General features: G+C 39.8%; 1 protein-coding gene across 1 annotated transcript; it reads left to right on the forward strand.

Moving 5' to 3' along the window:
• Positions 1-8,730: 8,730 nt before the first annotated feature.
• Positions 8,731-16,285, forward strand: LOC101744246 (U-scoloptoxin(01)-Er1a). Its single transcript, XM_004933208.4, has 4 exons — positions 8,731-8,902; positions 12,035-12,198; positions 15,275-15,355; positions 16,150-16,285. The coding sequence occupies exons 1-4, from the start codon at positions 8,869-8,871 to the stop codon at positions 16,201-16,203; spliced, it is 333 nt and encodes a 110-aa protein (XP_004933265.1). The 5' UTR covers positions 8,731-8,868; the 3' UTR covers positions 16,204-16,285.
• Positions 16,286-16,372: the final 87 nt, after the last annotated feature.

Consider the following 16,372-nt stretch of genomic DNA (forward strand, 5'->3'; position numbering starts at 1 on the left):
GCCGCGTGAGTGAACACTACACTTGCATAGGTCATGACGGGGCGTATGCAAGTTTTGTAGAGTGTCACCTTATTTCTAAGGGACATTTTACTTCGCCTACATATCATCGGGTAGAGGCGTCCTAGTATGAAGGCGGCACGGTCGCATACCGTCTTTATGTGGGGGCGGAATGTCATCCTTCTGTCGAGTGTGACGCCTAAGTATTTGACCTTCGGGGCCCACGGTATGGGTAGGTCGTACATCATGATTGGGCGAATGGCGGAGGCGGAGGTGTTGACACGCCTAGTCGGGAGTGGGATGCTCAATGTGGTGTTCGGTGGGCGACTCCTTTTGAAGAGCACCGCTGTGCTTTTTGTGCGGGCTTCACTTGGGCTTATTTATTAACACTCGCCCTACCAAGAGTAGTGCTTAACAGAATCCACGGCTGGTAGGCTGTGTCTATTGACGAGATTGATCGTCGAATTGGCGAGATCGACAAGGATGGTGACCGGTGCTTGAGGGTTCTAAAAGCACCGAGAGTGAATCCGGGGAATCCAACAAGGCATTGTCATGTTTAGGGCAACGGTGGCTTTGTATTGCGCCATGGCCTGGAACAGATAAGTAGGTAATTAGCGGCGACCACGATTAGAGGGTTATCGTGTCGCGCCGCTTTGTCGAAGTATATTAATGCCGCATGTGTTTTATGATTTTAGATAGTAATTTGTTCGAGTGTTATCGCGCCAAGAATCACTTCTTGACAAAGATTCCAATACGGCACGTATTATTACGCAATAGTTATCTGTCACATTCGTATATCCCCTACGAAAAAGCGCAATAATCAATTATACATATTTATCTTTTTAATATCACGATCCTGAATAATTATGGTTCTGTATATTTTTATTTCTATTTTAGGACTTGTGAGTCTGCACGGGTAGGGACCACTGCCGTGGAGCAGTAATGCGTTTCGGTTTGAAGGGCGGGGCAGCCGTTGTTACCATACCGAGACCTTAGAACTTATATCTCAAGGTTCGTGGCGCATTTACGTTGTAGATGTCTATGGGCTTCAGTAACCGCTTAACACCAGGTGGGCTGTGAGCTCGTCCACCTATATAGGCAATAAAAAAAAAGTATCTCCAATGTAGAGAATTTGTGTGTATTAGTACCATAAGCGTCCCAGAGCAATGCTTACACTTTGCCTGAATTCACTGAAAAAAAATTACATAAACGCGAGCGAGGCCGTTGATAAAAGCTAGTAAATAAAAACCTTGAACATCAAGATTTTCAGAAAAAAAAACTTAATTTAAAAAAAGAGGAACCCTAAAACGTAATTGAATATTTAGATCAAATGTCTAATCAATCAACTGTTAGTATTGCAACCTTCGGCCGACGTTTCAATGTTGTCAGTGTTAAAAATTAACAATTTATTTTTTACATACAAAAATCTTTGTTAAGCAGCCTTCGGTTAGTTTGAAAGTATGCTGTTTATCTTGATTTAATAAAAGTAATCAGTCAGTTGAATGAGGCCAAGATATACCAAGATATAATACGGGTTCAGGGTCCGACTAGTGTTGAGTGGTCCGGCGCCCATGGACCACACGACACCTGTGCCCATCTTGAAACATGATACGCGTCACAATTGTATAGTAAAACGGCTCTTCCTTCGAAAAAAAAAACATATGTAATGATATAAAATGTATGTAATGATAGTTGTGTGTTAGATTTTTTAAGTTACTATCATAGATAATAAGTAATTCTTACTAACAAAATGCTATGGTTTAAAAAAAAAACTGAAATAAAGTATAAATATAAAAAATAAATTAAATACAAAAATTATGAATTGAAAAAGTTCGGTTCATCCTTTATGTTCGATGTTTCGTACTAAAATACAAACATAAGTACTATTATGTACATACTACATACTATCAAATAGCATAGCGATGCATTCCATGACGACGCGTCGCCACGCCGACAGTCCGTCTGGATTGTTGACATAGATGTTTCACATCAAAATGATAATCAATCGTCTTTGTCTTGGCCTCATGATACGTTACAAGAGTTCGCTTAGTCTATCTTACCATGCTGCATAGGGATTTGGCTGCCCGCTGAGTTTCATGGTGGATCTTCTTGATGGGTCGCGATTTTGATCCCTTTTTTAATTTTTTTTATTGCTTAGATCATCTTAGCCCCCCTGGTGTTAAGTGGTTACTGGAGCCCATAGACATCTACAACGTAAATACCGTCACCCACCTTAAGATATCAGTTCTAAGGTCTCAGTATAGTTACGACGGCTGCCCCGCCCTTCAAACCGAAACGCATTACTGCTTCACGGCAGAAATAAATAGGGTGGTGGTACCTACCCGCGCGGACTCACTAGAGGTCCTATCACCAGTAAAATCCTGCGGCAGATGCAGCGAAGTACTCCCCTCGTTAGGGGTAATGTTAGCTAATTTCCTAGCTGGAATAGTCCGTTAGGCTATTTGCGAATAAGTATGGCAAAAAGGGATTTTGCTTGAGTTTTACGACGGGCAGCCTTCCTGACGCGGACCCTACTTCTGTTATATCTCTATATACCCGATTGTACCTTTTGCAACCTGCCATAAGAACTATCTCTTTCGCCTTTTGCTGTAGGTTTTACTATATCATCCAATTTACGTTCTACGAATTTAAGAGCGGACTGTTAGCGCAGTATGGACATGTGATGCGTAGAGAGAAGATGCAAGTGACTAGGAGATGTATGGAAATAGTAGCGCAAGGTAGAGGGGGAAGAGATCGATCGAAGAAGACATGGATGGAGTGCGTGAATGACGATATGAGAGAGAGAGGAGTGAGTGTTGAGATGACGGCTGATAGAAGAGAATGGAATAGAAAAATTCCCTTTGCCGACCCCACCTAGTGGGATAAGGTGGAGAAAAAGAAGATTTTAAGTTCTACGATTTCATGGTATTTATTATAAAAATGTATACTAAAGTTTCAAATTCGTCAATACAAATAGAAAATATCAATTACAAGTGTTGATCGTAATCCGTACGTGGAACGTTCAATTCGTTTGACAACGATTTATGCAAATCAATCGAAATGATAGATGGTCCGCTTCTAATGAGACGTTGACGTGTGTCAGTTGTGTCATTGTCATGTTATTGATTGTTTATGGTTTCGGGTGGGTGGGTAGATCTGTGAATTCGGGGTTTGAAAATAAGGTTTTATTTGATTTACTGATGATGTACTTTGTAATTGGAATAATAGTTAAAAGAGATTTTTAGTTTCATGTTTGTATTTCCTTGATGGACAGACGATCGTACAAGCTGACGATGAGTTGTCGCTCATGGACAACAGCAATGCCAGGGATACAGTCAAGCGTCTTACCACTAAAGACCTTCCTGAGCCTCACAGGAAATACATACTTCCTCATTAACTACCATAGAAGAAACAATACATATTATTCTAAAAATTAAAAAACAATAATTATAGATGCATTTTATAGTAATCGTTACTTCTATATCGTCATTCGACTTAAGAGTTAAGATTTTAGTTAGGTACATAATAAAGACTATAGTCAAAAGCTACTTTTCAACCAGTAATTTTTCTAATGAAATACGTACTTAACAAATGTTCACGATTGACTTCCACGGTGAAGGAATAACATCGTGTAATAAAAGTCAAACCCGCAAAATTATAATTTGCGTAATCACTGGTGGTAGGACCTCTTGTGAGTCCGCACGGGTAGGTACCACCGCCCTGCCTATTTCTGCCGTGAAGCAGTAATGCGTTTCGGTTTGAAGGGTGGGGTAGTCGTTGTAACTATACTGAGACCTTAGAACTTATATCTCAAGATGGGTGTTTATTATTACATTTACGTTGTAGATGTCTATGGGCTCCAGTAACCACTTAACACCAGGTGGGCTGTGAGCTCGTCCACCCATCTAAGCAATAATAAAAAAAAAGTTCTGTCCGAGAACGTCTGCCTTTGTTTGAGAAAAATCGTCTGAAAGCGAATTCGATTTTAAATATTATATTAATTCTTAATTACATGCTCATTTACTCGTATACTTGTCAAGCAAGCACGCCATAATCGAGTTTAATAAACTGATCGCTAATTATTCCATAACAAGCGCTCACTTACCTAACAACCATTACCTAATACGTCAGCTTCAGAGCCGTGAACCAAATTAAAAAGTTGAATTAAAAAAAAAGGCAAAAGCGGACTCGAATTTCAAAACGTGAAGTTTGAATTTTTTTTTATGAAATTTAAATTCGGAATGTTGACGCTTGACCTCGGGGCGCGATGGCGGTCAGCTTTGGCGCCAACCGCTCACTTATGGCGCCAAAACGTGCGTAGGCTAGAAACTTAATTCTAATGTAATTTTTTTAAGGACGTGCCATTTTTTTTAATTCATCATCATCATCATCATCAGCCCAATACAGTCGTTCACTGCTGGACATAGGCCTCTCCCAACCCACACCACTGAGCCCGGTCTTCGGTTTTTCTCATCCACTTCTTGCCGGCCACCGTTCAGAGGTCATCGAACTATCTAACCAGGGGGCGTCCCACGTTACGTCTTCCGCTGCGTGGTCCTCACTCGAGGACCTGTCTGCGCCAGCGATCGCCAGTTCTACAGCATATATGGCCAGCCCACCGCCATTTCAGCTTTGCTGACTCTTTGAGCTATGTCAATGACTGTAGTTCTCTATCGAATAACCTCATTCCTTCCATTTTATCCTTCAGAGTAACTCTGAGCATATAATAACTTATAATTACGTAATTAATTTATGTAATGAAGCCTGCAATAATTGTGATAGGCCTAATTACCAAATTGGGAAAAAAAATCGAGTATCAAGGTAACAGAAAGTTGCAGCTTATCCTCACATCCATCCATCCACTAACCCAACTATTAGACCTCTGCAGCGCTTAGCACTAGAAGCAGGTATAGGGACCCTGGTACCCAGACTCGCATAACTAGCAAATCTCACCTCACCCGGCTAAGTTTGCGCTCACCCACCTGTTCTGGTGAAACCAGATCGCTTTCGGATAAGGCTTTCATCCCAAATTAAAAAGGACTATCCGATTAACTTTAAACAAACATTCATGATTTTAGAAACAATTGTTCTCTCAAGTTTCTGTCAGAAATTAGATTGGCATTCGTCTAACAACCTTTGAGGAGCTAAAGCTATCTTTTTTTTAAATAAAGCTGCCAAATAACAGTCTTGCTCAGATGCCGAGGCTTAATCATCAGAGCACTAGATTCACGAGGCAATAATAGCAACGCAGTGATGGGCCATTGATTTGTAGGCAGCGCCTTGTCTCTGCCCCTGACATTGCTCAAGTCCACGGGCGACGGTAACCACTCACCATTATATGGGCCGTACGCTCGTCCGCCTAAAAGGGCAATAAAAAAAAATTCATACCGACGCTTGAAAGGCAAACGTGACTAAGCGACAATGACTGCTTTGTACATCAATGATAGGCAATAACCATATTCGATGCGCAAAAAAAATATATTTCTAGGTCTATTAAAATCATTTCAATCCTACAACTACTAGTTAGATTCTACTACAGCTGGATTCGTTAAAATAAATTTTGTTTTCAGGTATTTCAACTTTAAATTAGTCTATTGTAAAACTCACGCATTGTCGCTTAGTCACGTTTGCCTTTCAAGCGTCGATACTTAGAATACAAGAATGTGATAATTCCTTCAATTGTTGTAATTAATGATCATTACGAGTATTGCGATATGTGACCGCAAATCCCAACAGCGCGGTCACTGGAGCAAGCCACAATCGTAGGCAAGGCCGCAACCTTCGTACGGTGTATGCGAGATGTAACCAAGAAAAGGATAATAAATCTAATATATAAAATTCTCGTGTCACAATGTTCGTTTCCATACTCCTCCGAAACCGCTTGACCGATTCTCATGAAATTTTTTATGCATATTCAGTAAGCCTGAGAATCGGCTACTATCTATTTTTCATACCCCTAAGTGATTAGGGTTGTCCACCCCTAACATATTTTTTTTTAATTGGACATTTTTTTTTGTTATAATGAGGTATTATGTGGTTGAATTTTTTTTTTATTTTTTTTTATTTTTTTATTGCCCTTGTAGGCAGACGAGCATACGGCCCACCTGATGGTGAGTGGTTACCGTCGCCCATGGACTTCAGCAATGCCAGGGGCAGAGCCAAGCCGCTGCCTACCGCTTAATGCTCTCCACAAGCCTCGTTTGAAGAAGGACATGTCATAGCGCTCAGGAAACACCGTGGAGGGGAGCTCATTCCATAGCCGGATGGTACGTGGCAAAAAAGATCTCTGGAAACGCACTGTGGATGACCGCAGTGGCTCCAGGTAGTATGGATGAACTCTACTCCGGTGGCGGGCGGTGCGATGGTAGAAACGAGATGCCGGTATCATCTCGAACAACTCCTCAGAGCACTCCCCATGGAACATACGGTACAAAATACAGAGGGAACCGAAGTCCCTCCGCAGACCCAGAGGCTCCAAACGAATGAATGAGGTTTTGTTATTTTTATTATATATTCCCTCATCGTTCACAGCACTACATACCTTTTTCACTCATTTACCACATCCTTACACACTTACAATAAGTTAGTTTTTTTTTTCTACACTAGAAATTCCCTAGAAATCTTATATATGGCAAAACAACGTTTGCCGGGTCAGCTAGTAATATATAATAACTGGGAACAAATCACGCACGACCATACGGTTCCGAATTGGCATTTCCCGTGTTATGGGTATCAGAGACTGACGTACATACTTATATATGTTTAGATATATACATAAATAGATAATAAAAACCCGGACAAAGAACAAACAAGCATGTTCATCACACGAACGTCTGCCCGATGTGGGAATCGAACCCACGACCCTCGGCGCGACAGTCAGGACCTATAACTACTGCACTACCGATTCAGTTAGGATAATCGTGTTTTTTTTTTAATTTTTTTTTATTGCTTTGATGGATGGACGAGCTCACAGCCCACCTGGTCTTAAGTGGTTACTGGAGCCCATAGACACCCACATCGTAAATTTTATTTATTTTATTTATTTATTTATTTATTAAGTTGCACCAACAAAGTGATCATCAATACAAAACATTGACAAATTGACAAAAGTTCATGGCAGATGTCACCTCAATTATAGGTGCAATCGACAGTGCATTAACATCAAAAATAAAAAAAATATACAGCTAAGATTTGAATACATTTCATTCATTGCTTAAGATAAATTTAATTGGGAGATGATCCGCGACAGATTTTTCCTGTAAGTAGTGAGACAATCAGACAATCACAAATGCGCCACACACCTTGAGATATAGTTCTAAGGTCTCAGTATAGTCACAACGGCTGCCCCACTCTTCAGACCGAAACGCATTACTGCTTCACGGCAGAAAGAGGCGGGGCGGTGGTGCCTACCCGTGCGGACTCACAAGAGGTCCTACCACCAGTAAATACGCAAATTATAGTTTTGCGGGTTTGATTTTTATTGCACGATGTTATTCCTTCACCGTGGAAGTCAATCGTGAACATTTGTTAGGTACGTATTTCATTAGAAAAATTGGTACTCATCTGCGGGATTCGAACACCGGTGCATCGCTACACACGAATGCACCGGACGTCTTATCCTTTAGGCCACGACGACTTCAATATCTATGTATGTTTTTAGTATTCGGTTTTGGCGGGGAGTCGACATAATTAAAACTGCTTTTATGGTTCAATATCACGCTCGTTATTATCCTTGTGCTTATTTATCTCCAAAGCTACAAATACTTAACGGTTTGCGACAATTACAATGCGACAGGATCTATCAGGAAGCGACGTTCCTTAGTTTTACCTCCCGGGAGTATTTCTCGTGTTTACTTTTTAAGCGGACTAAAACGTCTGATGGAATTTTACTTACAACGTGGTATCATAACTAGATTCATCTAAAAATAGACTTAGAATTATTTATACTTAATATTATAAAGAGGAAAGATTAGATTGTTTGTTTGTAATAATAATAAATAAATATTTACTAACAATCGCGCCCCGTTAACTGGTCCCGTGATAAGTTCGTAAAGAACTTGTGTTACAGGTACCAGATAACGGGAATAAATGTAAGATTTTTATTATACACATACATATATTTAATATACATCCATAACCCTGGAAAAGACATTTATATTTATCATATAAATATCTTCTCTTGGCGGGATTCGAACCCGCGACTCCCTTGTGTAGTGACCATGTCACTTACCACTACATCATTGAATTGGCTCCGAAACTACTGAACCGATTTAAAAAATTCTTTCACTCTTGGCAAGCTATACTATCCCCGGGTGACATAGGCTATATTAAAAAAATTATAATAAAAAAAAAAATAGGGATCCTTACTGAAACTCCAATAATGTATCCCAATGTGTAAAAAAAATACCTAAAATATTCTTTACATCGCGTGCGCTACTATGCAAACGAAGCCGGGGCGGGCCGCTAGTGGCCCATGCAACTGTACATATGTTCATCTATAATGCGTCTCTCTAAAGACATGTGAAAAAGCAATCCGGGCTCAATGTTAATAACACTGTGAGCTTAAGAAGGGCCCTTATTGTCAGCATTATATTTGATGATAGCACAGTGGGCTTAAAATGAGCTTTTTAAAGTATTTACGTAAGAAAATAAAACTGTTATTAAAATATTACCTACATCCCGCATAATATCATCCACAGATCGATCACATTCTAAATTTGTAGCAGATTGATTACAAAGTAAAAGATTAGCTATTGGCTTAGTACAATTGATCTCGTACAGTGCGCCGGTCGGCCAACGACCCGTGCCCCAATAAACTATTTATTAAAATAAACTCGTAAAATTTAGTGTTAATTTAGTTTATTTTTAAGAATGGCGAATTTATTTTGCATTTTGGTATCGATGGGTATGTCTGAATTTATTTATGTGCTTTAATTTCGTTTGCGAAGGTCAGGGCGGTATTTTCCCTTATCGTGCTGCGTTAGGGGTGAATTTTATAGTAGGGGAGCCCACAATGTTAAATGGGGATTTAGTCGAGCGTCATAGAGACCTATTGGGTTGCAAAGCTCAGATGATAATAAGAAAAACATATCATTTAATGTGTACCTTTTCATCGGTGGGGGAAGCGGATATAGATTTGCAAATTTGTAAAAAAAAACTGTTTATTTATTTATTTATTCCATTCAATACAAAGTCAGGCTCACAGTTTTCACCAAAACGCCTGGCTCGTTAACACAAAAACATTATTGTAATTATTAAGTACTATTTCTAATATTATGCTAAAAATAAAATTATTTTGGAATAAAGTATTCCTCAGCTATCGGCAAATACGTCAGCATGCTGGATTTCGGACAGAAATTCGTTCAACAGCGCAATTTCCCTGGCCGTTGGACAGTTCCCAGCTCTACGGGTCCTCAACGGCCCCGCGCCAACGCCGCGAATAAGTGGTGGCGGGGGCGCACTCCCGCCCGCGCATACTGTTACCCGACGAATAGTGTCATTTGCCGGAGTGCCAAGGGATTATTGACTATATCTATTTATATAAAAATGAATTGCTGTTCGTTAGTCTCGCTAAAACTCGAGAACGGCTGGACCGATTTGGTTAATTTTGGTCTTGAATTATTTGTGGAAGTCCAGAGAAGGTTTAAAAGGTAGATAAATGAATGAAAATGTTCGGAATTAAACAAAAATAACAATTTGGTTTTCCCTTTGATGTGTCTCCCGTCGCACGGTGGTTTGTTTTAAGTTTATTTTATACAAAAGTTTAGGTATTTTTTTTATCGATTAAGGCACTACGAAGTCTGCCGGGTCAGCTAGTTCTGTAATAAAGAACAGTAATATACGAGTAGATGCAACTTTCGCCTGTGGTTTAGGGTATCCAGTCCAACCTGTCTTGTTGCACGGACATACTCGAGCGCCTCAGATATTGATAGCATAAATGTCCTACGTATTTTTATTAATGTTTGTATGTTAATCTGATCGTTTGCATGGTGGGTGTGGTCGTAGGTAAGGGTTGAAAATGAAAAAAAAATTTTTATCGAGCGCGTCAGATTTTCTTAAGGGGTCTTAAGTGAAACTTAAATAAATAAATAAATAATAAATAAATATTTACAAACAATCACGCCACGTTAACTGGTCCCGTGGTAAGTTCATAAAGAACTTGTGTTAGAGGTACCAGATAACGGAAATAAATGTAATATTTTTATTATACACATACATATATTAAATATACATCCCTGGAAAAGACATTTTTATATTTATCATACAAATATCCTCCCTTGGTGGGACGGCGGCTAAATATAGCTCTCATATTAATCTGCCGCGCTTTAGTAAATTCCAAAATCCCCACTTGGGCTCCCCTACTATTACGACCGGCAGCTTATAAGACGTGAACCCTTCTTGGATTAAATCTCCTGTAGCATATCGACGGAAGAAAGCGGAATTGTCGTAACTTAAAAAAATCCAACTTTACACCAGAGCCATACAACTATTTTATCATTAACTATACTACAGTGGTTTTTACGGATGTTCCGTTATAACTACTGAACCATGTATCCGATTGACTTGAAACTTGGTATCCATGTAGAAAATAGATGTACTTCATGGATAGGCTAATATTTATATGAGTATTGGACTCCCTACACCAGTTGTGGGGGCGTTAATGATGAGAATCTTTGGGTGTGAAATAATAATGTTAATTTTATATGCCCAGCGATGCGGTCGGGTACAGCTAGTATAATAATATAATCAGATAGGTTTTAAAATTTATACCAATCTATATATTAATACGTGAAGCAAAAACTTTGTATACCTTTTTACGAAAATTGCGCGGACGGAGGAGTATGAAATTTTCCACACTTATAGAGAATATAGAGAAGAAGTGCACAATGCTAATATTTTTTTAAAATAATGCATAAAGGATACATTAAATCAATAAAAAAAACATTACAAACACTACATACCATGTATTTGACGCACACACGCATGCATACTATTTATTGTCAAACTTTTGTTCTTGACGTCTGTTGTCAAATTGAGAATAGAAATGGTTTGTCTTTGTTAATATTTTTATAGTGTAGTCTTGGCGAAATTTGTGATTATAGAAGTATAACATACAATCATAATAGTGTACAAACTTACAATTCCTATTAATTATAGTCGAATTTCGACTACTGCGGGACCTCTAGTTATTATAAAATTTTCCATCTTTATAAATATAACATGTGTAATGAATTTTTGGAGTAAGGATTTTTTTAATGAGTTTTATGGTTCTGTTGTAAAGTTTTTTTAAATATTTTTTTTATATCTTTTATTGCTTAGATGGGTGAACGAGCTTACAGCCCACCTGGTGTTAAGTGGTTACCGGAACCCATTGACAACTACAACGTAAATGCCGCCACCCTCCTTAAGATATGAGTTCTAAGGTCTCAGTTTTTAAAGGTGATTAAAACCTAGGATGTTTTTTTGTTATGGTTACTATGACCAACTTCCACCAAGTTTCTCGGTCGTTTTTCTCAGTGAGTCACGATTCCGATCCGGTGGTAGATTCAGCGAAGCACTGCTCTTGCTAGGACTAGTGTTAGCAATTCTGTCAGGCTCTTCGGTAGGCAGCGGCTTCGCTCTGCCCCTGGCATTGCTAACGTCCTCGAGCGACGGTAACCACTCACCATCAGGTGGGTCGTACGCTCGTCTGTATATACGGTAATAAAAAAAAAGGTTGAGCCCGTGAGCCTTATTCTTTAGGCCACGACGGACTTACCTTCGACTTACTATTCGAAGTCCTAAGGTAAGGTAAGGTAAGTCCGAAGGTCTAATATCTACCGATATTATATACTTGTCTTGAATGAGTAAGTTATTAGTAAATAGTGTAATTCGTTCATCAAAACTGAGATTTAGAACACATGTCTCAAGATCGGTGGCGGCATTAACATCGTGATGTCCATGGTCTCCAGTAACCACTCGTTCATCGGTCTTTAGAATAAAAAGCCTAGCCTAATTAATGATGTTATTTAATTAGTCGTTTCGCTTTTCTTTCCAGGCGTAGCAGCAGTACTGTCCCAGCAGGCCATCGACTATTACCACGTGCTGCACCTTCCCCACCACCCCCCACTCCACTCTGTATACGACCACGCACCCCCCACTCGCTTCTCCTGCGCCGGACGACAGAAAGGATACTACGCTGATATAGACAGTGGATGTCAAGTAAATACTACTTACTAGACGATTTTTTTTGATAACGCCTTGCGCGGTTTTTTTTTGATAACGCCATCTTGTTGTGTCTTTAAAGCGGTTAGTTGCAAAAATAGTATTATTATTGGCCAATAGATGTCGGGAAGAGTTGATTATTGAAAACACGAATAAAACAACATTTTCTGAAAATAAATCGTAGCTAGTTCGATTTATCGCCCCCTGTATACTAAATTTTATGAAAATCGTTGGAGCCGTTTCCGAGATTCAGATTATATACATATATATTAATATACAAGAAATGCTCGTTTAAAGGTATAAGATAAGGGCCGAGTCACACCGGAATGGCAGTGGCCGGCGGCGCCCTCCAGACTGCACGCGCCTAATTTAGTTTCTTCATTCGGCAATGATACTCGTGTGTTTGGAGTGAATATGAGGCCTATAAAATCAAAGGCAGCTAAATCCAAGTCAGTCAAATATTCAGGTAAACTACAAAAATCGGCCCTAAACACGTCATTACGGATCCTCCCGATGCATCGAAGTACTGCTCTTGCTAGGACAAGTGTTAGAAACACTCCCGGTTTAAGAAGCTGAAATAACTTTGTTCGGATAGCTAAGATATTCTATATTTTAAAGCAGATTTATAAAGAATGAGAATATTACTAATAATCTGAATTTTAAATGATAAAGCTTCGCTGATAAATGTTTGAACTGAATTTGTTAGAGATTTAGCTGCATTTGTTATAACATGAAAACACTAAAGCGTGTCCATCCATTTTACGACATTAAGGCGTTTAGCTGCCTTTGATTTTATAGGCCTCATATGATGGAATTGGTTATTATATATGAGCGCGGTGTCGCCGCTGGCAGCCCAGGGCAGAACCACTGACAAGAGGCACGTGTCGCGCGGCTGTTCGCTTCACCGCGGTCGAGCGACGGCTGTGTTGCGACCTATTCTAGATTTTCAAGCGACTACTGATCTTTTAAGTATATAGATAAAGTTTAAAATTATTTCATGCTGAAAGTGCTCGCCGCGACGCTGCCATTCCGGTGTGATTCGGCCCGTACGCGCCGGGGTTTGGGATAAATAAAAAAAATCCACCGAAGTACAAGTTGACACTGTATTAGCACTTAGAACACTTAAAACGCTTCACAAGCACTTTAAAATTCTCAAATCGCTTCTTCTGCTTCGCTTCAGGTGATCCGTTCGCTGTTTCGATTGAGTAGTTCCGATTACTGACTGACTGCGTGCCATCTCTGAAACGCTGTTATAGTCGAGAAGAAATTCCTAGAATCGTCAAGAATATTCCACACAAGTCGAGTATTGTGTGTTTCCGCTATCTGACAATAGATGGCATTGTACTTCTCGAGCGTTCTAGATGCTATTAGATCTTTAGACATTCATCCGAATATTCGGCGATAGATGGCGCTGACGATGAAAGGCCGTTTGATTATCGTGACATTTATCTTTGTAATCAAAGGTCTGTTTTATTTGGTATCAGCATCAAAAGTTCGATGTTTTTAATTGAACTTCAAATTAAGTTTACTCAATACGAATAGCTGAAAAAAGATTTTATTTTTGGTTTTGATATTTGTTTTCCAAATTTTAAACTTTAAATGTTTCTCTTGTAAGTTGCATAGATGACGCTTAAACCAAATAACCTTTCACATCTCCATATGTACATATCATATACATGTCGGAGACGGTCATTAGTTTGATAGATAAACGAAACGCAGCACGATTCCCGAGAGATGGCAGCACGATCGCGGTCTCGTCGGAACTCGGCTAACTTCGTGCTACGACAGAGCCAAGCCAATGGAGGCGCGTAGACGCCATTACACACTTACCAACCAGCCTTCTTGAAGAGCGGTACCTCCGTCCTAAGAACTGTCATTCGTTTTCGTTTGCTAAGCGTCAAGAGAAGATTTCTAAATTGTTCTAAGACAACAAATGTGATTGGTGTACTCAATATTTCTCTTAGTTCGATCACCCTATTCGGCTCTATGATGTCTGACTTTTTTTCCCTACCTATGCTGATAGCCTTGAGAGGCTATTTCAGCTTCGCCCTAACATGTAGGTGAGCTCACGGGGTTCAAACCGGAGTGTTGCTAACACTGGCCCTAGCAAGAGCAGTGCTCAGTGGCGTAGCTAGATAACCAAGGGCCCTGGGGCAAATTAAAAAATAGGGCCCCACTGCTATGTAAGCTGATTAGGTTTTATCAAATAAAAATATGAAATATTTTAAAAATGCTTAGCTGTTTAACTCTTTTTTGTGCACTGCAGGGCAGGTAATAAAAATATTAAAGATAACAACATAAATTAAAATTAATACTTGGTGTAGGTTTGGCTAATAAAACGAAATAAAGAAGATTCAAGGGTTTATTATATAAAGGGCGGGTCCTTTTTTTTTTCGGGCTGGGGCCGAACCTCCTACAAGGTCCCCGCGCCTAGGATGCGCGTGGGGTATGTGGTACTGGTCCGCGACTGCGAAACCGCGGGTCCAAACATGTTTTCAGGGCCTTACCGCACTAGGCAACTCCCCTGCACTCTTCGCCCAAGCGTCCGATCCACTCCGAGGTCAAAACCTGGATGAGGTAAAGGTTACCGCGGTGAACACTACAATCAGACAACTCACCCCAAGGACGCCCGGCCGACGGAGCCTTCGAGGCTTAACTCGAATTCACAATAAAATGCACATCGTAGAATAATAAAACGCACATATCACTATCCGTCAAATTGACAACACTGCCAACCTACAGAAAGAATTTAGGGGAATTCCCTAGGCACAACTTTTGAATTTCTCTCAACTGAGTTGTCATGATTAAAGTGGGGTTGCAACCTGTCATATTTATTTTTAAAATAGGAGAAATTTCCAAAAGTTCAGTTCGATCGAGATTTCTGGTAAGGATTCGAGGGCCCCCTGAGCTTGAAGGCCCCAGGGCGCTGCCCCGCCTGGCCCCTAGGTAGCTACGTGCTTCGCAGAATCTGCCACTGGATCTGAAACGCGACCCACTGAGAAGTTATTCATCTAGTGACTAATGAATTGTAACTATTACTATTGTACTAAAAATAAAACATATCGCTTTTCAGGCCTATCACTTCTGCTGGCGGCAACGTCTGATCAGCACCGACTTATGCTCAAAGGGGACGCTCTTCAACGAACAGTTTCAGGTAATAATCGTGAAATTTTAAGCTAGGCAAGTGAAGTTTGAAGTCGTCCTGGCCTAAAAGATAAGACGTCCGGTGCATTCGTATCTAGCGATGCATCGATGTTCGAATCCCGTATGCGGGAACCAATTTTTCTAATGAAATACGTACTTAAAAAATGTTCACGATTAACTTCCACGGTGAAGGAATAACATCGTCTACTAAAAATGAAACCCGCAAAATTATCATTTGCGTAATTACTGGTGGTAAGGACCTCTTGTGAGTCCGCACGGGTAGGTACCACCACCCTGCCTATTTCTGCCGTGAAGCAGTAATGCGTTTCGGTTTGAAGGCTGGGGCAGCCGTTGTAACTATACTTGAGACATTAGAACTTATATCTCAAGGTCGGTGGCGCATTTACATTGTAGATGTCTATGGGCTTCAGTAAATACTTAAAATCAGGTGGGCTGTGAGCTCGTCCACCCATCTAAGCAATAAAAAAAAGCTTACGTTGTCTGTCCTAACGTTTAACGGCCGTCTGGTGTAGTGGTAAGTGACATGGTCACTACACAAGGGGGTCGCGGGTTCGAACCCCGCCAAGAGAAGATATTTGTATGATAAATATAAATGTATTTTCCAGGGTTCTGGATATGTGATGTTAAATATAGGTATTTGTATAATAAAAATCTTACATTTATTTCCGTTATCTGTAACACAAGTTCTTTACGAACTTATCACGGGACCAGTTAACGTGGCGTGATTGTTAGTAAATATTTATATTTATTTATTTATGTTCTATTAAGTAATTTTGTTTTTAGGTCTGCGATCACTTCTACAACGTTCGCTGCGGTTCGCCTTATGAAGATCTTTAATTGTGTGATTCAGTTTATTGTTTTAACGTAATATTATTTATAGCAACTATTAAATAATAAATATATACCTATATATACGTAAGTCGAAGTGTATATTTTTCATATAGACTCAGAACGGCTGGACAGATTCCGTTGAAATTTTCAGGATATATTCAAATTGACCTAACCC

This window comes from Bombyx mori, chromosome 2 (genome assembly GCF_030269925.1).
Source record: "Bombyx mori chromosome 2, ASM3026992v2".
In the NCBI taxonomy this organism is placed as follows: domain Eukaryota; kingdom Metazoa; phylum Arthropoda; class Insecta; order Lepidoptera; family Bombycidae; genus Bombyx; species Bombyx mori.

Bases quoted from the DNA above. Each gene is read 5' to 3' on its own strand.
- LOC101744246 (XM_004933208.4), top strand. From the start codon at position 8,869: ATGGCGAATTTATTTTGCATTTTGGTATCGATGG. The intron at 12,199-15,274 runs GTAAATACTACT...ATCGCTTTTCAG, and splicing joins ATATAGACAGTGGATGTCAA to GCCTATCACTTCTGCTGGCG. The intron at 15,356-16,149 runs GTAATAATCGTG...TTTTGTTTTTAG, and splicing joins TCTTCAACGAACAGTTTCAG to GTCTGCGATCACTTCTACAA.